Source organism: Suncus etruscus, chromosome 15 (genome assembly GCF_024139225.1).
Source record: "Suncus etruscus isolate mSunEtr1 chromosome 15, mSunEtr1.pri.cur, whole genome shotgun sequence".
Lineage (NCBI taxonomy): Eukaryota > Metazoa > Chordata > Mammalia > Eulipotyphla > Soricidae > Suncus > Suncus etruscus.
Window position 1 is genome coordinate 72,179,786 of NC_064862.1, and position 25,277 is coordinate 72,205,062.

Below are 25,277 nucleotides of genomic sequence, written 5' to 3' on the forward strand. Positions count from 1 at the left end.
TAAGGCAGAAAATAGACTTTATTCCAAAGAACACTTTTAAAAGATGTTTTTATAAAAAATCAGACATGTTATCAACAACTGTTTCTTTCGATTTCTGGATCTTTCCTCTGATCAGGCCAAGCATTGTGGCTGCTTCCCACTCCACAGGAATCTGGCCTCAGGCCGGCCTCTTCTTCCAGGGCTGTGGGGCTCCCATACAGGGAGGAGTAGGTTCTGCTGGAGGCACAGCTGGGGTGGATAAAGCCACCAAGAACCCTGGGGCTAAGTAGAGAGACCCCAGGCCCCTAGTTCAACTGGAATGGGGTGGGAAGCCCCGGAGGGTTCATTTTCAGACCACTCTAACTCAGCACAGGCCAAAGTAATGCTGGCAGCTCTTCTGCACTGAGGGATCTCCCCAACACCCCAGATGGCATCATGGCATCCCCTAAAGGACCAGCTTCTGGGAACATCCAAGATGCCCAGGGTACGAGGCTTCGGACCAGAGCCCAGACTCAGATGAAAGACTTGGCGAGTGTCACCATGTGGTCCACGCCGCAGGCCACATCCATGGGCTGTCCTGGCATCGTCACCTGTAAAGGGCCCCGAGGAGGGAGTGAGGGGGCTGGGCCACATGACATCCAATGCCATGGGAAGGGCCTGCTCCCCACACACCAACATCAGTGTCTCCTGTCCAGACTGAGTGTCCCACTGCAAGTGATGTTCCTTTTCTCAGAGCATGACCCCAAAGAATGCAGTGCTGTCAGCACAAAGGCGTAAGGTAGGGGGCCCAAGACTCTGACCCCTAAGGGATAGTCACCAGGGAGGGGTCCTGTGTGTATGAGAGTGTATTTCTATGTAAATGTGTATCCCCGTGTCTCAGTGTGTTTGTCTGTGTAAGCCTATGTTCCTGTGGCTGTGATCAGTGGCTGTGTGTCTTCGTAAATGTGTGTTCCTCCCTATCCTTCCCAGCTCTCTCCCACTGTCAGCAAACCAGGCTTCTTTTCAGCCTCCCTCTCCCTTGCTGGGCCCTGTGGGGCTCTCCGTGGGGCTTTGGGGGACTGACCGGGCAAGCAATGGCCTAAGAAAATGCTGAACTCGGGGCCGGAGAGATAGCATGGAGGTAAGGCGTTTGCCTCTCATGCAGAAGGTCATCGGTTCGAATCCCGGCGTCCCATATGGTCCCCCGTGCTTGCCAGGAGCGACTTCTGAGCGTGGAGCCAGGAGTAACCCCTGAGCACTGCCGGGTGAGACCCAAAAACCAAAAAAAAAAAAAAAAAAAAAAAGAAAATGCTGAACTCACACATCCAACACCAGAACTACCCACAGTCCTGCTGCTGGGATTTGGGGGGGGGGGGTGTTTCCCATGGGTCTGGGAAGATGACTTCCACCCCCTGGCCCAGCCTTACCCTCCATGGGAAATACTGGTCCTCTAGGCGGCCAATGCCCAGGCACCCTCGGATATTTTTGCCCCACACAAAGAGCTCGCCTTTATCTGTAGGGAAGAGGAGAGAAGGGGGAGGAGAAACAAGGAAGAGAGGGGAGGAGAGTGGAATTGGTGAGGCTCGCCTACTTCATCTTCTTGAAATTCTAAAATGAGTCATGACAAGTGGAGGCCACAGGCAGGGATAGCCGTGGACTCCCCCAAGACTGACCTGCCGCCCTTGAGGTAGTTCTCAACATCAGCCTCTGCTTCCCACAATTCTCAGCCATTCCCTGCAGTGCTCAGGACTGACTCCTGGCTCTGTAGTCAGGAATCACTCCTGGTGGTGTTCAGGACAGCACATGGGGTGCCAGGGATGGAGTCCAGATCTGCCCACTGTACCATCACTCCTACATAGTCTATAGCATCTTAACCTGCTCACAGACCATCAAAGTGGAGAAACCAGGTGGCAGGCCAGGCTTGGAGACTCTGGCTCGGCTCTCTATCCTCCCAGACACTTGATTCCCTCACGGACTGGTCAATCTTGGCTGGCTTAGGCCAATCATGAATGTTTTACTTTCTAGAGATGAGAATGTGGCTCAATTGTGGGGATACCAGCTAAAACCCCTGAAACCTATAATCCAGAAAGTGGGCAGATTGGAACAGACCCACAGCCTCACCCCAAGACTGTGAGACAAAGTATCTTTAAACAGCAAGAAAACAAGAACTTCTTGAGAATCTCCAAACTGGGGCCAGAGTGATAGCATAGTAGTAAGGCACTTGCCTTACACACGGCTGAGCCGGGACGGACCCAGGTTTGATTCTCGGCATCCCACATAGGTCCCCCAAGCCTGCCAGGAGCAATTTCTGAGTGCAAGGCCAAGAGTAACTCGAGTGCCATCCCATGTGGCCCAAACACCAAAAAATAAAAACTCCAAACTTATGTGTCAAATTATTCTTCCCAAGCACCAAAGAGCAGCCAGTGGATGTGCAGGGTGTGCAGGGCAGGAGCAGAACTAGACAGTTCAGCCCACGGGGGCTGTGGGCTGGGGTGTGAGCCGGGCTGAGCACTGGCTTAACCCACACATTTATCCCCCAACTCCCAACTGGTTTCTTCCATCACCCTGAGTGCTTGAGGATCCAGCCAAGCTCCAGGGGCAGCAGGCAGCTTCATACTTACTGGTGATGGCAGCGAAGTGGCTGAGGCCACAGCGGATGCGGGTGACCTGCAGATCAGGACTGAACTGTGACAAGCCGAAGAGGGTCGGGGGGATCATTTCTGGGAGCGCCGACTCCACGAGCTTGGGGCCTTTTCCCAAAATCCCATAGCCCCAGACGAACACCTGCCCTTCATCTGCATCACAGGGAACGACCAGTGAGGTAAACAGACTCCCCCCGAACACGCCAACTGCACCCAGCACAGCTGTCCACGGGGCTCCCCATGTTTGGCCAGGCTGAGGGGCAGGGTGGCACAGGGACCCCTCAGGACAGATGGGCAGGGTCTACAGTCTAGGGAACATGCCTGCTGTCCTAGCTGTCTCTTCCCTCAGTCTCCCAAGGGGACCCCACTGTTCCCCACCACAGCCATCTCTCACTGCCCACCATGGGGACAACAGCCCCTGACCCCTCACCATTGAGCAGGACACAGCCAGTGCCACCACATGCCGCCTGCTTCACCTGGCCCACGGCTGAGAAGGGCAGGTTCCGGGGTACATTCACCTGGAAAAATGGGGTGCTCAGCTGGATGGGCCCAGATACCCCACATCACCCCAGTTCAAGATTGTCCTGACTGGGAGGAAGAGGGAAGCTAGGCAGCCGCCCCTCTCAGCATCAGGGCTCAGGTTTGCAGGAGAGCAGGACTGAAGGAATAAGGAGATGGTGGGGTGAGGGGCATTGAGAGGGATTGAGGGATACTGAGGGGATCGTGGGTGCCTTAAGTCAGGGGTCAGGTCTGGATTGGGGCAGCCACACCAGGGCCTTTCTTCCTCTGTGACCTGAGGAAAGGAATAATTGCGAATACTGCAATATTTGAAGGCCAGCTGCGAATCACAAAATGTTGTACGGAGGGCCGCAAATGGCCTGCAGGCCTCGAGTTTGAGACCCCTGGTATAGCATTACATCTGAGGACAAGGTTTTCCCCAGCACAGGGGCATCAGGAGGATTCTGGGGTGAGTGGCCACCCAGACCAGATGAAATTAAGGAGGGCTGGATGGCCCTGGGCAAAGGTTGTTGGGGGGACATGGAAGCAAATGGACCCCAGTGAAGTCAGGGCAGCCACTGAGGGAACCCAGGAAATACCTACGCACAAGAGGTGGACTACATGGAGAAAAGAGTGAAAGGGAGAAGGGGAAAGGGGAAGAGAGGAAAAGATGTATGTAGAGGCTGGAGAGATAGCATGAGGTAGGACATTTTCTGAGCATGCAGAACAACAGTGGTTCAAATCTTGGCATCCCATATGGTCCATTCCCCCCATCCCCCACCCCGAGCCTGCAGGAGTGATTTCTGAGCATAGAGCCAGGAGTAACTCCTGAGCACCACCGGATGTGACCCAAAAAAAAACAAGATTTATGTAAAATAGGAGCAGGATCAGGCGAGGTGTGAATAGAGGGGTGGAGCTATAGCACAGCAAGTAGGGTGTTTACCCTGCACACAGCCCACGAAGATTCAATCCCTAGCATCCCATAGGGTCTTCCAAGCCTGCCAGCAATTCCTGAGTGCAGAGCCAGGAGTAACCCAAGTGGCACCAGGTATGGCCCAAAAAACAAAACAAAAAAAAAGGCTGGAGAGATAGCATGGAGGTAAGGCGTTTGCCTTTCATGCAGAAGGTCATTAGTTTGAATCCCGGCATCCCATATGGTCCCCTGAGCCTGCCAGGAGCGATTTCTGATCGTGGAGCCAGGAGTGAACCCTGAGCGCTGCCGGGTGTGACCCAAAAAACAAAAACAAAAAAAATGGAGGGAGAACCAGGGAGGCCAAAGTGATAACAGTGGTTAAATGCTTGCCTTGCACTCAGCCTACCCAGGTTTGATCCTGGCATTCAATATGGCCCCAGAGCCTGCCAGGAGTGATCCACTGGGTCTTTCCTAAACATTGAAAGAACAAACCCTCAATCTGAATACACGTGTAGGGGCTTTTGTGCTGTGCTGAGGCCTGACCGACCCCCTGGACAGTCAGTGAGTGCCACGTTCAGGGCCTGTGCCCTTAGCATGGCAGACACAGCTGCAGGAGCTGTAGCCTTGCTCACAGACCAAGCCCAGGATAGTGGCCCTCCCACCCCATGACCTCACAGTACATGGACAGAAGCTTCCAAACTCCGCTTCTAGAACTCAGTACCTGGAAGCTGACCTAGAGTACAGTAGGGAGGGTACCAGGACTCAATCCCCAGCAGCCACAGGATCCCCTGAGTTCTACCAGGAGATACTCCTGTGCTCAGAGCCAAGATAGCATGGAGGTAAGGTGTTTGCCTTGCATACAGAAGGTCGGTGGTTCGTATCCTGGCATTCCATATGGTCCCCCGAGCCTGCCAGGAGCGATTTCTGAGCGTAGAGCCAGGAGTAACCCCTGAGCACTGCCAGGTGTGACCCAAAAACCAAAACAAAACAAAAAAGAAAAAGTAAGCCCTGAGCACAGTCGGGTATCCCCCATCTCAAAAATCAAACTTGGTCCCAAGGCCAGATAGAACACAGGAGTTAAGGCACTTGCTTTGCACTAAGTCCACCCAGGTTCAATTCCTGAACCAGCAAATGGTCCCCTGGGCCCTACCAAGAGTGATCAGGCTCCTGGTGCCAGGCCTCTCACATCACCCATGCCCACCCTACCTGCGTGGAGTCGGTGACGGAGGCCAGCTGCAAGTACTCAGAGTTGCCCCAGCCAAACAGGCCACCGTCAGCGGACACAGCCAGGCAACAGTCCCCATAAGTGGCAACCTGCACGATGCTAACTCCAGCAAGGTCTCCGGCCAGCTTGGTGGGGACACTGGTGATGTTGTAGTGGCCCAGACCTGGCATGGAGAGACAAACTGAGAGACTTGCTCTAGGAACAAATATGTCTGGACTCAAACCAGGGGCCAAGCAGCATTTCAAGCACTATAAAAAGATTGTTTCAGGAAGGCCAGAGAGATAGCATGGAGGTAGGGCATTTGCCTTGCATGCCGAAGAACGGTGGTTCAAATCCCGGTATCCCATATGATCCCCCGAGCCTGCCAGGAGCAATTTCTTTTTTTTTTTTTTTTTTTTTTGGGCCACGCCCGGCAGTGCTCAGGGGTTACTCCTGGTTGTCTGCTCAGAAATAGCTCCTGGCAGGCACGGGGGACCATATGGGGCACCGGGATTCGAACCAACCACCTTTGGTTCTGGATCAGCTGCTTGCAAGGCAAACACCGCTGTGCTATCTCTCTGGGCCCCCAGGAGCAATTTCTGAGCGTAGAGCCAGGAGGAATCCCTGAGCGTTGCTTGGTGTGACCAAAAAAAAAAAAAAAAAAAAAAGAAAGATTGTCTCAGGAGCCAGATAGGACAGTGGGGAGAGTGTTTGCCTAGCAAAAGCTGACCAGGGTTTGATCCCTGGGACCCCATAGGGCCCCCTGAGCATCGCCAAGAGTGATCCCTGAGAAGTGTCAGGGAATAGAAGGAAAGGAGAGAGGGTGGGAGGGAAGGAAGAGTTGGCAAGGAGTAAAGCCACAGGGCTGGGCAGGGTGCTTGCCTTGCATGTTCCTGACCCAGGTTCAATCCCCAGTAGTCCATACAGTCCCCTGAGCACCACCACCACCACCCCAAATAAAGGGAAGGGAAAAGCCAGAGCCACTGCTTTGGGAATGTGAGATGCAGGCTGATTGCTCCTTCCTGGTGCAAGTGTATGCAAGCTCTTGTCTTTGCTTCATTCTTTGCTATTTTGGGGCAGTGCTCAGGGGTCTCTGCTGGCAAGCTTGGAGCACAAGGATGCTGAGGATAGAACCCAAGTGGGCCACGTGCAGGGCCCACCCCACTGTCCCCTTCTCTTGCTGTCTGCTTGGTTGGGAAGGGGTTGGGGAATGCAATAGACCATGTCTGCTGGTTCGGAAACTTAACTATTTGCTGTATTCATGTTCCTAAAGCTCTTGTTTTAGTAGATTCTTAGTGTTTTCAAGATTATCATATTATATCATCTGCAAATAATGAAATTTTTTCTTTTTTTGGTTTTGGGCCACACCCGGCGGCACTCAGGTTACTCCTGGCTCTGCGCTCAGAAATTGCTCCTGCATCTGCTTTTCCCGCACTAACCTAGGACAGACTGTGGTTCAATCCCCCAGCATCCCATATGGTCCCCCAAGCCAGAAGTGATTTCTGAGCACATAGCCAGGAGTAACCTCTGAGCGTCACTAGGTGTGGCCCAAAAACCAAAAACCATATGGCTCAGGGGACCATATGGGATTCCGGGATCAAGACCGATTCCATCCTTGGTCAGCCGTATGCAAGGTTGTGCTACCACTCTAGCTCTTTTTTTTTTTTTTTCTTTTTGTTTTTGAGCCATACACAGTGACGTTCAGGGGTTACTCCTATGTGCTGAGAAATCGCTCCTAGCTTGGGGGACGCCAAAGGGATGAACCAGGATCCATCCTAGGCTAGCGCTTGCAAGGCAGATGCCTTACAGCTTGCACAACCACTCCAGCCCCTCTTTCTTTCTTTCCCTCCCACCTTCCCCCTCCCTTTCTCTCCTTCCAACCCTTCCTTCCTTCCCTTTTTTTTTTTTTTAAATTTTGGACCATACTCAACAACTTACTACTGGAATCACTAATGAGGACTAAAGGGACCATATGGGATATTGCAGATCAAACCTGTGTCAGTCACGGACAAGGCAAGAGCCCTAACCACTATACTATCTCTGTGGTCCCTACATTTTATTTATTTTGTTTTGTTTTGTTTTGTTTTGTTTTTTGGGGTCACACCCGGCAGTGCTCAGGGGTTACTCCTGGCTGTCTGCTCAGAAATAGCTCCTGGCAGGCACGGGGGACCACATGGGACACCGGGATTCGAACCAACCACCTTTGGTCCTGGATCGGCTGCTTGCAAGGCAAACGCCGCTATGCTATCTCTCCAGGCCCCATTTTATTTTTTTTTTTACAGCAGGACTAGATGAGGGAACCCTGGGACATTTTCAGCATCTGACTAAAAGTGCTCTGGACTAACAGGGCACCCTGGAGATGGTCTAGGGTCACTATAATGCTGATGATCTCATTCAGGGTTTCACACATGCTAGTCCTGCATTTGGCTTTCTCTTATTGTTTATTTTTTTTTCCTCCTCTTTTTTTTTTTTTTGGTTTTTGGTTTTTGGTTTTGGGGCCACACCTGGCGTTGCTCAGGGGTTACTCCTGGCTGTCTGCTCAGAAATAGCTCCTGGCAGGCACGGGGGACCATATGGGACACCAGAATTCGAACCAACTACCTTTGGTCCTGGATCGGCTGCTTGCAAGGCAAACACCGCAGTGCTATCTCTCCGGGCCCTTTTTTCCTCTTCTTTTATGTGTTTTGCTTCTTGGGCCACAGCCAGAAACACTCAGGAGCTACTCCTGGCTCTGCACTCAAAAATTACTCCTGACAGGCTTGGGAGACTATATGGAATGATGGGAATTGAACCTGGGTTGGCCACATGCAAGGCAAATGCCTTCCCAGTTGTATTATTGCCCTGGCTCCCACTGTCTGATTTTGTTGGGGAGCCACACACAACGGTGATCAAGCCTCACTCTTGACTCTGTGCTCAGGAATTACTCCTGGCAGTGCTCAAGGAACCATATGGGATGCCAGGGATCAAACCTGGATCTGCACATGCCAAGCATATGTACCCACTGTACCGTCACTCTGGCCTCCTGGAGTCTTTCATTTTTCATTGTACTTTCTTGGGGGGACCAACCACACCCAGCTATACTCAGGGCTTCTTCCCACTCTGTGCTCAGTTGTGGTGCTCAGTGGAGTAGGGATGGAGCTGGTCAGTCATCACCTTCCCACTATCCGTTCTCTCCGCCCCAGCATTTGGCTCCTTAGACTGGACTGTGACTCTACATGGGGCCACATTACTGACTGTGGAGGTGGCAAAAATTTGGCAGCAGTGAAAGGTTTCTGAATGTACAACAAAAAAAAAAAAATTGAATTCAAACACTCTTGGCTCCAGAGTACAGAGAAGGAAATAAATTGAGTGTAGGAGGAGAAACACAAAAATGAAATAATGGGAGCCAGAGGCCAAGGGGTTCTCAGGTGTATTGGTGGAGATAAATAAAAGGACAAAACCAAATATCCAAAATATATAAGGCACTGACAGAACTTTACAAGAAAAAAACATCTAATCCCATCAAAAAATGGGGAGAAGAAATGAACAGACACTTTGACAAAGAAGAAATACAGATGGCCAAAAGACACATGAAAAAGTGCTCCACATCACTAATCATCAGGGAGATGCAAATCAAAACAACGATGAGATACCACCTCACACCCCAGAGAATGGCACACATCACAAAGAATGAGAATAAACAGTGTTGGCGGGGATGTGGGGAGAAAGGAACTCTTATCCACTGCTGGTGGGAATGCCGTCTAGTTCAACCTATATGGAAAGCGATATGGAGATTCCTCCAAAAACTGGAAATCGAGCTCCCATACGATCCAGCTATACCACTCCTAGGAATATACCCTAGGAACACAAAAATACAATACAAAAACCCCTTCATTACACCTATATTCATTGCAGCTCTATTTACCATAGCAAGACTCTGGAAACAACCAAGATGCCCTTCAACAGACGAATGGCTAAAGAAACTGTGGTACATATACACAATGGAATATTATGCAGCTGTCAGGAGAGATGAAGTCATGAAATTTTCCTATACATGGATGTACACGGAATCTATTATGCTGAGTGAAATAAGTCAGAGAGAGAGAGAAAAACGCAGAATGGTCTCACACATTTATGGGTTTTAAGAAAAATGAAAGACATTCTTGCAATAATAACTTTCAGACACAAAAGAGAAAAGAGCTGGAAGTTCCAGCTCACCTCAGGAAGCTCATCACAAAGAGTGATGAGTTTAGTTGGATAAATAACTACATTTTGAACTGTCCTAATAATGAGAATGTATGAGGGAAATTGAGAACCTGTTTAGAGTACAGGCGGGGGTCGGGTGGGGAGGAGGGAGAAAAAAAAAAAAAAAAAAAAACTTAAAATGGGCCTGTTTGTTATATTGGCAGGCTGGGACTGGGGGGGGGGGGAAGGGGATGGTATGGGATGGACACTGGGAACACTGGAAGCGGGAGGTAGACACTGCTGGTTGGATTGGCCCTGAAACTCTGTATGTCTGAAACCCAACTATGAAGAACTTTGTAAATCGTAACGGTTTCAATAAAAAAAATTTCTTTAGGGGCCAGAGAGATAGCATGGAGGTAAGGCATTTGCCTTTCATGCAGGAGGTCATCGGTTCGAATCCCGGCACCCCATATGGTCCCCTGTGCCTGCCAGGAGCAATTTCTGAGCCTGGAGCCAGAAATAACCCCTGAGCACTGCCGGGTGTGACCCAAAAACCACAAAAAAAAAAAATTTCTTTAATTGAATTCATGACTACTTTGACTCCTTCCTCAAGGAATCTGAGGTGCTTCTTGGGGCACTGGTGCCTCTTGGGTAGAAAGCAGAAATAAGCACAAGCAGTCTCTGTGGTACCAGTGACTCTTCCACGTTTACTTTTCCAATCAGGACTCACTTTTTTGTTTGTTTGATTTTTGGGCCATACCCGATGACACTCAGGGGTTACTCTTGGCTATGTGCTCAGAAATCGCTCCTGGCTCGGGGGACCATATGGGATGCTGGAGGATTGAACTGCATTCCGTCCTAGGTCAGCCACTTCCAAGGCAAACATCCTAACACTGTGCCACTGCTCCGGCACCAGGACTTGCTTTTTATTTGATTTTGGGGACATACCCAGCGAGGCTCAGGGTTCACTCTTGACTCTGGTCTCAGGAATCACTCCCGGCAGGGCTCAGGGGACACTATGGGATGCCGGGGATTTAACCTAGGTCAGCCATGTGTAAGGCAAGTGACTTACCTATTATCATACTGGCCCTTTTTTTTAATTAAAAACAGTATTTTTTGCTTTTTGGGCCACACCCAGTGATGCTCAGGGGTTATTCCTGGCTATGCACTCAGAAATCGCTCCTGGGTTGGGGGACCATATGGGACGTCGGTGGGGTCAAACCACAGTCCATCCTAGGTTAGCGTGTGCAAGATAAATGCCCTACTGCTTGCGTCACTGTTCTGGCTCCTAATTTTTTTTTTTTTAAAGCATTTAGGGCCAGAGAGATAGCATAGCAGTAGGGCATTTGCCTTGCACACAGCTGATCCAGGACTGACAGTGGTTTGATTCCTGGCATCCCATATGGTCCCGAGCCTGCCAGGAGTGATTTCTGAGTACAGAGCCAGGAGTAGCCCCTAAGCATCACAAGGTGTGCCCCCTCCCAAAAAAAAGACACATTTATGGGGCCAGATTGACAGCTCAGTGGGTAGGGCATTTGCTTTGCATGTAGCCAACCCAGGTTAGGTTTGATCCCCAGCATCTCCTATATGGTTCCCCAAGCCTGCCAGGAGTAATTTCTGAGTGCAGAGACAGGAACACTGTCAGGTGTGCCCCCCACCAAAAAAAGGGCACATAGAACAAAACATATATTTAGCTGAAATTCAGCTGACTGAATTGGTAACATTCACCATTAGAGGGTTATATGCTCTGAACCAGAGGGAGCACAGGAGGCAGGCACTTGCCTTACCTGCTGATTCTGGGTCCGTGTCCAGCACCACTAGGGGTCACTCCTGAGCACAGAGCCGGGAATAGCGCCTGAGCATCGCTGGGTGTGGCCCCCAAACAAACCAAAAGCCCTCCACCTCTTACAAAAGGGGCATGAATGGGACAGAAATTGGGACTGAATCTGATGTGTCAAGTTCAGAACTCTATAGACTCTGCGTGTGTGGGAGACACTTTTAGATCTCCTTACTGATTGACGGGCATATAATATTACCTGAGCTATAATTACAGCCTAGAGGACACCTGTAAGAATCAAGGGAACAGGGCCCGGAGAGATAGCACAGCGGCGTTTGCCTTGCAAGCAGCCGATCCAGGACCAAAGAAGGTTGGTTCGAATCCCAGTGTCCCATATGGTCCCCCGTGCCTGCCAGGAGCTATTTCTGAGCAGTCAGCCAGGAGTAACCCCTGAGCACTGCCGGGTGTGACCCAAAAAAAAAAAAAAAAAAAAAGAATCAAGGGAACAACAACAAAATAACAGTGGAGTGACAGCACAGGGAGCAGGGCACTTGCCTTGCACGCAGCAGACCCAGGTTCAATCCCCGGCATCTTATACAGTCCCCCAAGCCCTGCTAAGAGTAATTCCTGAGAACAGAACAAGGAGTAACCCCTCAGCATCACCGGGTATAGTCCATGAACAAAACAATGTCGTCGTCCCCTCCTCCAAAAAAAGCCTGATGTGCTGTTGGGAGAATTACAAAGGATTCATTCAAGTTTGGGGGGGAGGGTTGGGCCACACCCAGTAGGGTTCAGGGATCACTCCTGACTGCACTCAGAAATTACTCCTGGCAGACTTGGGGAACCCTATGGGATGCCGGAGTTCAAACCTGGGTCAGCCATATGCAAGGCAAATGCCCTCCCCACTGTGCTGTTGCTCTGGACCCTCATTCAAGTTCTAAATTTGAAATTCTGGACTAGGTAGATTCAAAGGGTCAAAGCACATGTTCTGTATCTGGAGGCCAAACAGGAACATGGCATTGTCCCCCCACATACATGGCAGGTGCAGCCCCAAAACAAAAAAATTAAACTTAAACATTTTTTTGTTTGGTGGGTTTTGGGGGTATTTGAGGACCATGCCTGATGGTGCTCAGGGACCATGTAGTGCAGTGGCTCAAACCCAGAGCTCCCAAAGAGAAAGCACCCACAGCTAGCTCTACAGCTCATTTTCAGTCTGATATGGAAGGAGGAAGAGGAGGGAAAAGAGAAAGAGGAAGAGGAGAAAGAAAGGGGGAGGAGGAAAAGAGGAAAAGCAGGAAGAGGGAAAAGAGGAGGAGAGGAGGAGGGAAAGGAGGAGGAAGAAGAAGAGAAAGAAAAGAGAATGGGAGTAATGAAAGCTTATGCTGGGGCCGGAGAGATAGCATGGAGGTAAGGTGTTTGCCTTTCTGCAGAAGGATGGTGGTTCAAATCCTGGCATCCCATATGGTCCCCTGTGCCTGCCAGTGGTGATTTCTGAGCACAGAGCCAGGAGGAATCCCTGAGAGCTGCCGGGTGTGACCCAAAAACCAAAAAAATAAAAATAAATAAAAGCTTATGCCCCTCCTCCACTGACCAACTTTTGGAATTAAATCACTCTAAAACCCCTCCCACTTTGGTTTTTGGGCCACACTCAGCAAAGGGGTTACTCCTGGCTCTGAACTCAGGGATCATCCCAGTGGTGTTTGGGGTGTCGGAGACCGAACTCGGCTCAGCCACATCCAAAACCAGCAACCTCCCAGCTGTGCCATCGTTCAGCCCAGTCTCCAAATCTCTCCAGCTCAGAGCCCTTTGCTGAGGAGTGGCCAAGCTGCCCGACTCACTCCCACCTCACCTGTCTGGCCGTCAGCACCCCAACCGCAGGAGAACACTTCGCCTCTGTCTGTCAGAAACAGGCTGTGGTCCTGCCCACAGGCCACCTGGGGGGAATACGCCAGATCTGAGCACCCCACAACTGCCCTCCAGCCCCTCCTACCCAGCAACTAGATCACTCGACTAACAACCCCACCTAACAACCCCACTTCACCCCAGACCACCTCTTCCCCAGTAGACGGGCTCAGGTCTAGGTGGTGGATCTGTCACCAAAAATGGGCTTCTCCCCTTTAAAGTCCCCCTGGGAACCCCTGGTGGTGGGTATCCCCGTCTCTGTGCCCCACCATGCTCCCCAATCTATGCTGACTTTGACTCAGTAGCCAAGTGCTGTGGGGAGCCCAGAGCCAGACCCCTGAGCATGAAAAGGAAGTTTGGGGGCCCGGAAAGTTAGCACAGCGGCATTTGCCTTTCAAGCAGCCGATCCAGGACCAAAGGTGGTTGGTTCGAATCCCGGTGTCCCATATGGTCCCCCGTGCCTGCCAGGAGCTATTTCTGAGCAGACAGCCAGGAGTAACCCCTGAGCAATGCTGGGTGTGGCCCAAAAACCAAAAAAATAAAAAATAAAAGGAAGTTTGGGAAGGCTGGGACACCTCACAGTCCCGGAGTACAAGCAGAGGCTCCAGGTCTTGAACCTGCATCCCAGGGATTTCACGGGCTCCAGAAGCACCAACTATCCTCTGTGTAGCCTTAGAACCAGGCTAGGGCCAAGTGATAGCCTAATGGGCTGGGCACTCCTCCTACCTGGAAGGAAGCTGGGTGCCAGGACCCAGGCATGACCAGGTATAACCCCAAACACCAGGTTCACTGATGTCTCTATGCTCCTTCTGGCCTAAGCCACCCCCACTCCTCCTGCAGCCTGACTCAGCCCAGCTGGTCAGGTGAGAGCTGCCAGTCCCATCCTCCCGCCTGGCCCCCAGGGTGACTCCTGACTATGCTTGGAGGACCATACTGTGTGAGAAAATAAGCCTGTCCCTCTGTGATCAAAACATGCCCTGGCCCAGGCAGCTCTCTCTGGCCGAAAGCTTTTCTTTCATCGTTTTTGTTGGGGCCACATCTGGTAGCACTCACGAATTATTCCTGGCTCTGCATGCAATAATCACTCCTGATCCTATGGAATGGGGACCATATGGAATGCAGGGATCGAACATGGATCAGCCACTGTGCTATTACCCCAGCCGCTAGCCCTAAAGCCTTTCTGAATAAACCTCAGTTGTCAGTCACCCTGTGAGACCCTCCCATAGTCAACAGTCGGGGTGAAGCCCAAACTCCCATGGAGGCAGCCAGACCCCCTCACTGGTCCTTAACCCTACTTCTGGCCTCCAGAATTAGGCCACAACCCAGATTCCAGCCCAGTTTTGCTGCTACTCACTGTCTGCTGTGGACTAACCCCTGGGCTAATATGAGCACTGTTTCTCCCCCACCCTCTGGACTAACCAGTTGGCTAACCTGACCACTGACCCCCCCTAGGGTTAGCCTACCATCTACCTGCACTAACCGACCCACTACCCATGGCTCTCCCTTCCCTCCTGCTCATGAGGCCCACTCTCCCTTCCGTCCCATGTGGGGGTACAGGAATTCTTGTTCCCATTGTGCTCTACGAAGACCCTCCCTTGCTTCGGGAGCCAGACTTTACTGTGAACACCCCATTTTCAACAGACAGGCAAGCTGAGAAGCTAAAACTGGCCTGATGGGACCTACCACCCCCACCCCCACCCCACCAGACTCTGAACCTTACAGTCTAGTCTGTACCTGGCCTCTAATCAGGGCATCATCCCAAGCCCTACTCTGACATGCTGACCCGGTGGTCCACCCAAGCCCTATTTCTGATATGCTGACTGAAAAAGGAACCCCCCGACCTCTTACCTGTACCACTCGGCCATCGAAGTCCCTCATTCGGTGCACTGTGTGACTTTCGCTACAGCCAGACGCAATTTAGAGAGAACAGAGAGAGATCACGTGAATACTGTGCTGGCCTGGCACCTTTGCAGACACCCCTAACAGGCAGTACCTCCATGCATACAATAGTTTAGGGGGTTTCAGATTAGTGTTAAGGCCAGGAGTGAGAGTAGACACACCCATGGGGCTTGACAAGCACTAAGGCAGCTGTTTAGAGCCACAGCATCATCGGAGGGACCAGATGGATTTTTCAGATAGTTATGGGGCCACACCCACTTGTGCCCCCAGCAAGCGAATATACAGAACTCAACCTCTAGTACCAGTGATAGCTAACCTTTTTGAGCCTGAGTGCCCAAACTGCCGCACAAAACCAAAGAATTTCCTCAAAAGTGCCCAGCACGTCAATTAGACCTTAATAACAAGATTTTAGTGTCTAAAAACTATGCGGCACGTGCCGCGTATCTTAATTGTGGACCTTCCCGCGTGCCAGCTGCAAGGCCTTCGTGTGCCACCACTGGCATGCATACCATAGGTTCACCATCGCAGCTCTAGGAAAACAATCTACAACGTTCTGCTGAGCACTCATGGTCACCCTCAAGATGAGAACAGAAAAAGAGGGGGGAGAGTGAGAGAGCTCAGCTGTTCATAGGCTGGGTCAGGCATGTAGGAGGTCCAGGGTCGATCCCCTGCACCCCAGTGCCCCAAGTAGCAGTAAGAGTGACCCCGAAACACAGCCAAGAGGAGCTTCTTCTAGGAGCCCCTAATCCTACAGCAGCAGGAAACAGGAGAAAAAGGTAGAACCTTGCCCCTGGTAGTCTTGAGAAATCCTGGTAACCATCAAGACCACCAGGGGCAAGGGACAAGGCAATTTATTTTTTTTGGGGGGGACAAGGCAATTTAGTAGGAGACATGGGACTTGAGGCTCAGGACTCACCTATACACTTCATCCTCCACTACCTTCCGTCCACACTGCCCGTAAGAATTGTTCCCCATGCTGAGGACTGAGGAGAAAAGCCCGAAGAGAATCAGTGCACATGAACCCCGAGGGACAGACTGGGTGAGTTCCAGGAGTGGCCAGTCCCACGGCCACCTGGATCACTCTCCCACTAGTGTCAGCCCCAGGTCCCTAGATGCTGCATCCCATTTGACAGCAGGGAGCCAGAAGGCACATGGCCAAGTGAAGAGAAGTTAGGCCACTCCAGGGCTACTGTGAGCCCCGTGCAGCTTTTGGGAGCCATCAGGGACTGCATCTGGGGAACATGCAGTCTTACACTTAGCAGAGCTCAGACCAGGCCCCCCCAGCCTCTGCCCCCTTCACCAAGCCACTCACCTCCTTCCTGGTCAGTAAGCACCAATGAGTGGGCACGGCCACAGGCCACCTGCAGCACCCGCGTCTCCTGTGGCCTGTCCAGCGGCAATGGCACAGGCGAAGGCTCCAGAACATACTCATAGCTCCGAGCTGAAAGAAAGCAGACAAGGTCACAGCCACTTCATCTCCATGCACCCCACTGGGCCAGGCATCACATTCCTCACAGCAGGGAACCCTTTCACCTATGGCTTCCCTGCCTGATAACTCTCGGAGCAAGGCAGAGCATAAGAACCTGCCTGGTGTCACCTCCTCAGTTCCTCACACTTCCTCAGTGCAGCAGGGCCTTGAGCCCCAGGGTCATACATGAAGGGCACATGCCCCTCACTGACCAAATTCCTACCTACCTGTGGCTATTTGATGGGGGAGGCCACTCCAGCAGTATCAGAGTCTTGGGGACAATCTGGCAACATCTGAGCCTGACCATCGTATGCTCAGACCGAGCAGTGGAATCAGGGGGGTTCAAAGAACCAGCTCTGGAGGTGCTAGGGAGACATGCACTGCTGGGGTGAAACCCGGGCCCAACAGGCAAGACACAGAATCAAGCCAGCTCCCAGCCCCAGGCCTTGGGGATCACTTCTTGAGTCAGCAAGACAAGCATCCTCCATGCTGTACTCTCTCCAGCCCTAGACCCATGAATTTTGGGGGAGGGATGATGGTTTCTGTGGCCACACCTGGCAGCGCTTAGAAGTTATACTCCTGGCTCTGTGCTCAGAAATTACTCCTGGCAGGCTCAGGGGACTAGGATGCCGAGGACTGTATCTGGTTCAGCTGCATTCAAGGCAAATGTCCTACCACTGTACTATCATTCCAGTCCCTAGACCCATGAATTTTTATTTATTTATTTATTTTGGTTTTTAAGTCACACCGGGCATCGATCAGAGGTTACTCCTGGCTCTATGCTCAGAAATCGCTCCTGGCAGGCTCAAGGGACCATATGGATGGCAGGATCAGAACCACTGTCCTTCTGCATGTAAGGCAAACGTCCTACCTCCAAGCTATCTCTTGGCTCATAGACCCATAAATTTTTGTTTTTTGGGTTTTTTTCTGTTTTTGTTTTTTTTGGGGGGTCACACACGGCAGTGCTCAGGGGTTACTCCTCACTCTATGCTCATAAATTGCTCCTGGCAGGCTCAGGAGACCATATGGGATGCCAGGATTCGAACCACCGTCCTTCTGTGTCTAAGGCCTTACCGCTGTGCTATCTCTCCGGCCCCAGACCCATGAATTTTTAAGGAAAGCATCTTTTCCTAGCATTAACCCACTAACGTACCTCCATTGGGGGAAAAAATACAGCATACAAGTCTATTTATATTAAAAAGAGACAAAAAGGGGCCCGGAGAGATAGCACAGTGGTGTTTGCCTTGCAAGCAGCCGATCCAGGACCTAAGGTGGTTGGTTTGAATCCCGGTGTCCCATATGGTCAGGAGCTATTTCTGAGCAGACAGCCAGGAGTAACCCCTGAGCACCGCCAGGTGTGGCCCAAAAACCAAAAAAAAAAAAAAGAGACAAAAAGGGGCCGGAGAGATGGTATAAAGGTAAGGTGTTTGCCTTGCATGCAGATGGATGGTGGTTCAAATCCCGGCATCCCATATGGTCCTCCGAGTCTGCCAGGAGCGATTTCTGAACATAGAGCCAGGAGAAACCCCTGAGCGCTGCCGGGTGTGACCCCCCCAAAAAAATAATAAAAAGACAAAAAGAACACACAAAAATATCCAGAAGCGGGCCAGATAGCACAGCGGTAGGACATTTGCCTTGCAAGCAGACAGACTGGTTCAAATCTCCGCATCACATATGGTCCCCAGAGCCTGCCAGTAGCAATTTCTGAGTGCAGAGCCAGGATCACAGGTAGATGTGACCCAAAAACAAAACAAAACAAAATAAATATATCCAGCAAGTTGTAGTGCATGCTTTGCCTGCAGGAGCCTCAGGTGCTATTCCCCAGCACTATCAGACCCCCAAATAGCACTGGCGGTGACCACCAAGTACCCAGAGCCTCAGCAGCACAGATGTGGTCCAAACACCAAAAAAGAAACCAAAAGGAATGTCCAGATGTGCTTGCTTGTACATGCACAAAATCTGTCTACATAAAGAAACTAGAAATGGGCTGGAACAATACACAGAGGGTAGGGCATCTGCCTTGCATGCAGTCAACCTGGATTCAATTCCCAGCATCCTATATGGTTCCCAAACTGTGTCAGGAGTGATCCCTGAATGCATACCCATAAGCACCAAATAATAATAATAATAATAATAATAATAATAATAATAATAATAATAATAATAATGAATAAAAAGCAGAACACAGCACTAGAAGCTTCTAGGAGCAGAGAAATGGGTGACCTTCTTCAACAGTTACCCGCACACTTGAATTCTCCACTGCACAAACAGACGGTCTATTGAAATGAGAATGTCAATATTTAAATAAGCCAGTAGGGGAAAGCTGGCAGATCTGGCTCTGAAGAGCTTTATTGTTCTTGGCCTGGGTGTGGCCCAGAGGGAAAGCTTGAGTCTGGTGTGAATGTGACCTGGGTTTGATCCCCAACCCTACAACTAAAAGAGCTTGATTGTTTTCCTTAATCCTGATGGCAGGAGGTTCCATGGGTTGAAAGGGGACATCTGTGGCTATAAGAACCAGATCTGGAGTATTTACAAGGTGGCCAATGCTCCTTCTCCAGAAAGCCTGGCAGCTGACCCTGGTTCAAAATCCTGACAGGATATAAGGCCCCTGAGCAGCATCAGGTGTGGCCCCAAACCCTGAAGAAAAGGATTGCAGGGCAGACCAAAGAGCTACCAGACTCTCATTCAGCTGCATCCTGTGGAACACCAGGGATTTGAACTTGTGGCCACCAGGCACAAGTTCTCACAACTTAACCGACCAGCCACCAGAACATGAGATCCATCCATATGAAACTTCCTAAATCCTTCATCTCAGTTATGTGGATTTTCCAGCAGTCAGAGAGGCTGAACTTGGCCTCGAACGGGGGTCTCAATCCCAGCTCCTCGCTCTGGTTTGGTGAAGATGGACGTGGTGATAAGGCCAATGTGGACCCTGGCTACTGTACAGGGCTTTCCAAAGACACCCATATACTTATGGTGTCTTTGTTTGTGTCCAGATGTGCTTGCCACACACAAACATAAACAATCCCCCCCCAAAAATAAGCTTAAAGGTTTTTTGTTTTTTGGTTTTTTTTTTTTTTTTTGGTTTTTGAGCCACACCCGGCGGTGCTCAGAGGTTACTCCTGGCTGTCTGCTCAGAAATAACTCCTGGCAGGCACGGGGACCATATGGGACACCGGGATTCGAACCAACCACCTTTGGTCCTGGATCGGCTGCTTGCAAGGCAAATGCCGCTGTGCTATCTCTCCGGGCCCAGGCTTAAAGTATTTTTAATGTCTTTTTTATTAATTAATTGATTCATTGATTGGTTTCTGGGCCACACCCAGCAGCACTCTGGGGTTACTCCTGTCTCTGCACTCAGAAATCACCCCTGGTAGGCTGGGGGACCATATGGGATGCCAGAAACCAAACAAGCTCCCTCCCGGGTCGGCCACATGCAAGGCAAAAGTCCTACTGCTGTGCTATCTCTCCAGCCCCAATGCTTTTTTTTTTTTTTAAGATTGTTTTTAGGGCTATGTCTCTTTTTTGGTTTGTTTTTGGGCCATTCCCAGTAACGCTCAGGGGTTACTCCTGGCTATGTGCTCAGAAATTGCTCTTGGTGGGCTGGAGAGATAGCATGGAGGTAAGGCGTTTGCCTTGCATGCAGAAGGATGGTGGTTTGAATCCCGGCATCCCATATGGTCCCCCAAGCCTGCCAGGTGCGATTTCTGAGCATAGAGCCAGGAGTAATCCCTGACCGCTGGCAGGTGTGACCCAAAAACAAAAAAACAAACAAACAAAAAACTCTGCTCTTGTCTCATGGGACCATATAGAAGGCCAGGTGTGTCCTGGGTCAGCCGCGTGCAAGGCAAATGCCCTACTGCTGTGCTATTGCTCCAGTCCCAGGGCTAAGTCTTTTAACAGGGGCTACACCCAGAGAAACCTTACTTGCACACCAGAGCCTGTGATAAAGTACAGGGGAGGGTGGAAAGCTTTGCTGCAGTGCCATGGAATGGAACTCAGAACCTCAATCCATATGCTCTACCATTTGAGGTCTTGCCTGACCCATAACGGTTTTTGGTTGGTTGGGGTCACACCCAGCAGTGATTACGGATTACTCCTGGCTCTGTGCTCAGGGGTCACTCCTGGAAATACTCACTGGCACATAGGTGGTACCAGGATTGAACCTGGGTCAGCTGTGTGCAGGGAAAGCACCTGCCCTGATGTATTGTTGTTCTGCCCCCCCCAGAAGGTTCCCTTTCTATTAATTCCTAGTAGTAATGAGAGTAATGAGAGTCAGCTGTACACAAAGAAAGTGCTTTAACAACTGCTCTACCTCTTTGACCCCCTAAAAGCCTCATCTAAGGCTTTCATTGGATTTTTTCCCAGACATACCAAGGCCTCAGAGCCTGTGGTTAAAATTATTGCCAAGGTAGGAGAGAAAAGTCACCTCTTTGGGGCCAAAAGGAACATTTTTACTTCTCAACACATGCCTTTTTGCATAAAGATTCAATGTTCTTATCAAAGAGTCTAAAAATAAAATAGTACAGCGGGGAGGGTGCTTGCCTTGCACATGAACCCAAGATCAATCCCCAGCACCCCATATGGTCCTATAAGCACTGCCAGGATTCCTGAGTGCAGAGTCAGGGGTTAACTCCTGAGCATTGCTGGAAAGTTTGTACAGAAAGTTTCAAACCCTTGGAAGTGGTCATTGTTACTTTTTTTTTTTTTTTTTTTTTTTTTTTTTTGGTTTTTTGGGCCACACCCGGCAGTGCTCAGGGGTTACTACTGGCTATCTGTTCAGAAATAGCTCCTGGAAGGCACGGGGGACCATATGGGATACCGGGATTCAAACCAACCACCTTTGGTCCTGGATCAGCTGTTTGCAAGGCAAACACCGCTGTGCCATCTCTCCGGGCCGGTCATTGTTACTTTGGTTCAGCTTACTCAATCTCTTTCTCCTTAACTAGTTTCCACAAACCACAGATAACCAGCGACAGAAAGCCACAAAGGAAGACTCACCTTTATCCTTCCTGCTCCTCTGGAATCCAAGCTGGGAGTCTTTGTTGAGACCCATGCCCCAGACTTTCGTCACATCCTTAGTTCTCGAGGACAGCAACGTGAATCCATACCCACAAGCAGCAGATGAGATCTGGGGTGCAGGAGAAAGGGTTCCCATTAAATTTTTTTTTTTTTTTTTTTTGGTTTTTGGGCCACACCCGGCGATGCTCAGGGGTTACTCCTGGCTGTCTGCTCAGAAGTAGCTCCTGGCAGGCACGGGGGACCATATGGGGCACCGGGATTCGAACCAACCACCTTTGGTCCTGGATCGGCTGCTTGCAAGGCAAATGCCGCTGTGCTATCTCTCAGGGCCCCATTAAATTTTCAAGGAATGAGTGAGCTCAGTCTTCCCCAGTAATGTTTGTTCTGGTTTTTGGGGGTTTTTTTTTGGGGGGGAGTGAATCATACTCAATTATATGGTCTCAAGATCATTCCTGCCATTGCTCACGGGATGCTAAATATGGTACCAGGGATGGAGCGTGGCTCAGCTCAGTGCAAGGCAGGTGCCTTTTGTACTGTACCATCTCTCCAGCCACCCCAATAAATTGCAGGCTGTTCACCGACCTAACACCCAGTATTAGACCAGAAGACACTGGCCCCAATCATATGTCTATCAAACACATCCTTTCATGCGTTCACCCGAGCCATTGGACTATATGGCATCCACTCAACAAAGCCACCCAAAGCCACAGAAGAACTACAGCAAATTCCCCCAATTAATAATTGTGAGACTACCCTAAAAAAAAAAAAAAAAAAAAAAAAACCTCTTAAACTTTTGATGTTAACTTAAACTAATATGCATGTGCATGAAAATAAAAAAAATACTATGCCTTCAATGTTTAAGGAGTCACATAAAACTCATGGCTTTAGATTGCTTTGTGTACTGCTAAGAAATGTTATAATATACTATAATCTGGGGACTTGTGGACAAAGTAATTGTACAGGGGTTCTGCCTTATTTTTCTTAATGTTCTTTGACCATAAGTTTAATATTTAGGCGTCAGCAAGGGGATTTCTTTTGAGAACCCTGTTTATGGGCGATTGTCCTTTCACTGTAACTTTACCTTGTCCTCTTTGCATCATTGTTCTCATAATTAAAAATAAAAAATTAGGGCCTGGAGAGATAGCACAGCGGTGTTTGCCTTGCAAGCAGCCGATCCAGGACCTAAGGTGGTTGGTTCGAATCCTGGTGTCCCATATGGTCCCCCGTGCCTGCCAGGAGCTATTTCTGAGCAGACAGCCAGGAGTAACCCCTGAGCACTGCCGGGTGTGGCCCCCAAAAAAAAACAAAAATAAATAAATAAATAAAATAAAAATTAAAAATAATTAAAAATAAAAAGAAATAATTGTGAGACCAGGGACCGGAGAGAGAGCGTGGAGGTAAAGCATTTGCCTTGCGTGCAAAGAAGGTCGGTGGTTCAAATCCCGGCATCCCATATGGACCCCCGGGCCTGCCAGGAGCGATTTCTGAGCATAGAGCCAGGAGTAACCCCTGAGCGCTGCTGGGTGTGACCCAAAAACCAAAAAAATAAAAATAAAAAAATAATTGTGAGGGGCCGGGCGGTGGCGCTAGAGGTAAGGTGCCTGCCTTGCCTGCGCTAGCCTTGGATGGACCGCGGTTCGATCCCCCGGTTTCCCATATGGTCCCCCAAGCCAGGAGCGACTTCTGAGCGCATAGCCAGGAGTAACCCCTGAGCGTCACCGGGTGTGGCCCAAAAAAACCAAAAAAAAAAAAATAAAAAAAATAATTGTGAGACCAATTGCGTGGTCTCACAGTTTCGTGGTCCTCTGATCTCTGCCAGGAGTGATCCCTGAGCACAGAGTCAGGAGTAAACTCTGAGTACCACTAGGGTGGGCCAAATCACAAAAATAGGGGTGGGGGGCCGGAGAGATAGCATGGAGATAAGGCGTTTGCCTTTCATGCAGGAGGTCATCGGTTCGAATCCCGTTGTCCCATATGGTCCCCCGAGCCTGCCAGGAGCGATTTCTGAGCCTGGAGCCAGGAATAATCCCTGAGCACTGCCGGGTGTGACCCAAAAACCACCAAAAAAAAAAAAAAATAGGGGTGGGGAGGCGGAGCGGTGGTGCAAGCAGTAGAGCATCTGCCTTGCATGCATGCACTAACGTAGGACAGAATGCAATTCGATCCCCTGGCCTCCCATTTGGTCCCTCAAGTCAGGTGTAACCCATGAGCATCACCAGGTGTGGCCCAAACACAAAAACAAAAAAAAAATTTATATACATATAGGGACCGGAGGGATAGCACAGTGGTAGGGCGTTTGCCTTGCACGCAACTGATTCAGGACGGACAGTGGTTCGAATCTTGGCATCCCATAAGATTCCCCAGGACAGGGGCCGGGCAGTGGCGCTAGAGGTAAGGTGTCTCTGCCTTGCCTGCGCTAGCCTTGGACGGACCGCGGTTCGATCCCCCGGTTTCCCATATGGTCCCCCAAGCCAGGAGCGACTTCCGAGCACATAGCCAGGAGTAACTCCTGAGCATTACCGGGTGTGGCCCAAAAACCCAAAAAAAAAAAAAAAAAAAAAAAAAAAAGATTCCCCAGGACCAATTTCTGAGCACAGAGCGAGGAGTATAACCCGAGTGCTGCCGGATGTGACCCAAAAACAATCAGGGACTGTCTGGCCTGTATAACCCAAGGAACCAAGGGTGAAAATGGCATAGATGGGCTCTACCGCATGAAAGTAGGAGGCCAGGGGCCGGAGAGAGAGCATGGAGGTAAGGCGTTTGCCTTTCATGCAGAAGGTCATAGGTTCGAATCCCGGCGTCCCATATGGTCCCCTGAGCCTGCCAGGAGCGATTTCTGAGCGTGGAACCAGGAGTAACCCCTGAGCAGTGCCTGCTGTGACCTCCCCCCCAAAAAAAAGAAAAAAGAAAAATAAGAAAGTAGGAGGCCAAAAAGGGGCCACAAGAGGAAGAACAGGGTAGAAAGAGGGACTCAGCAAATAAGAATTTGAAAAACTGCTCTAGAGGGCTAATTCCTGAGTAAGAACTTGATCCCTTGGGTCAGGGCCGTAGAAAAGCGGGCCAGCCACTTGTCTTGCAGGCAGACTTGGGTTCAACCCACAACACCCTCCCTATAGGGTCCCCCTAAGCCCCACCAGGGGAGTGCAGAGCCACCTCCTGTCCTAAGCATCAATAGATGTGGCCCCCAAAACAAAATCCTTGGTTCCCCCAGTTTCCGTTCCAAGATCCTTAGCTGTCCAAGACTGAGCAGTCGAAGGACGAGGGGGTGACACACCGGCCCACTCCCTCCACCCGCGATCCTGGGCCTCCCCTTTGCACGACGAGCAACCCCAAAGCTCCAGGGGCGACAAGGGACCTTCCTTCGAGCTCCCACCGGCCAAGGTCGGCTCAATTAGTGCTCCTGGGCGAGGGGGGCTGCATCGCCACCGGCCCTGGGTCTCCGCCTAGGCCCCAGGTCGGGGTGTCCCAGCGGGGGGCTCTGTGCCTTCACTTCCCCGAGCCTCCGGGCGCACCTTCTGCTCCAGCTCCAGGCGGTAGGGCACCGGCTGGATGCGACGGCGAGGCCTGGAGCCCGCCCGCGGCGAGGGCCTGGAGCCGGGCACCACGAAGCTCGGCACGCCCAGCGCCCCCGAGAAGCTGAAGCCCCACACGAAGACGCGGTCCACCCGGGCTGTGCGCTCGCCCACGTACTGGACCACGGGCGCGGCCGCGTCGGCCTCCGCCGCCTCGCGCCGGCTGCGGGAGCGCCCGGCCGCGGTCCAGTGGCCTCGGCCCGGCCCGCTCAGCCGCCGAAGCCGCCCGAGCCGAGCCAGCGCCACCGCCAGCGCCAT

General features: G+C 50.9%; 1 protein-coding gene across 1 annotated transcript; it reads right to left on the reverse strand.

The window, feature by feature from the left end:
- On the reverse strand, window positions 1–25,277 carry RCC1L (RCC1 like). The gene is made up of 11 exons (XM_049789524.1): window positions 24,960–25,277; window positions 21,427–21,556; window positions 16,270–16,398; window positions 15,874–15,940; window positions 14,907–14,958; window positions 13,006–13,090; window positions 5,218–5,399; window positions 3,031–3,118; window positions 2,580–2,753; window positions 1,386–1,471; window positions 1–569 (listed from the first exon to the last, which is right to left on the reverse strand). Exons 1-11 carry the CDS (start codon window positions 25,275–25,277, stop codon window positions 492–494), a joined length of 1,389 nt encoding a protein of 462 aa, XP_049645481.1. The 3' UTR covers window positions 1–491.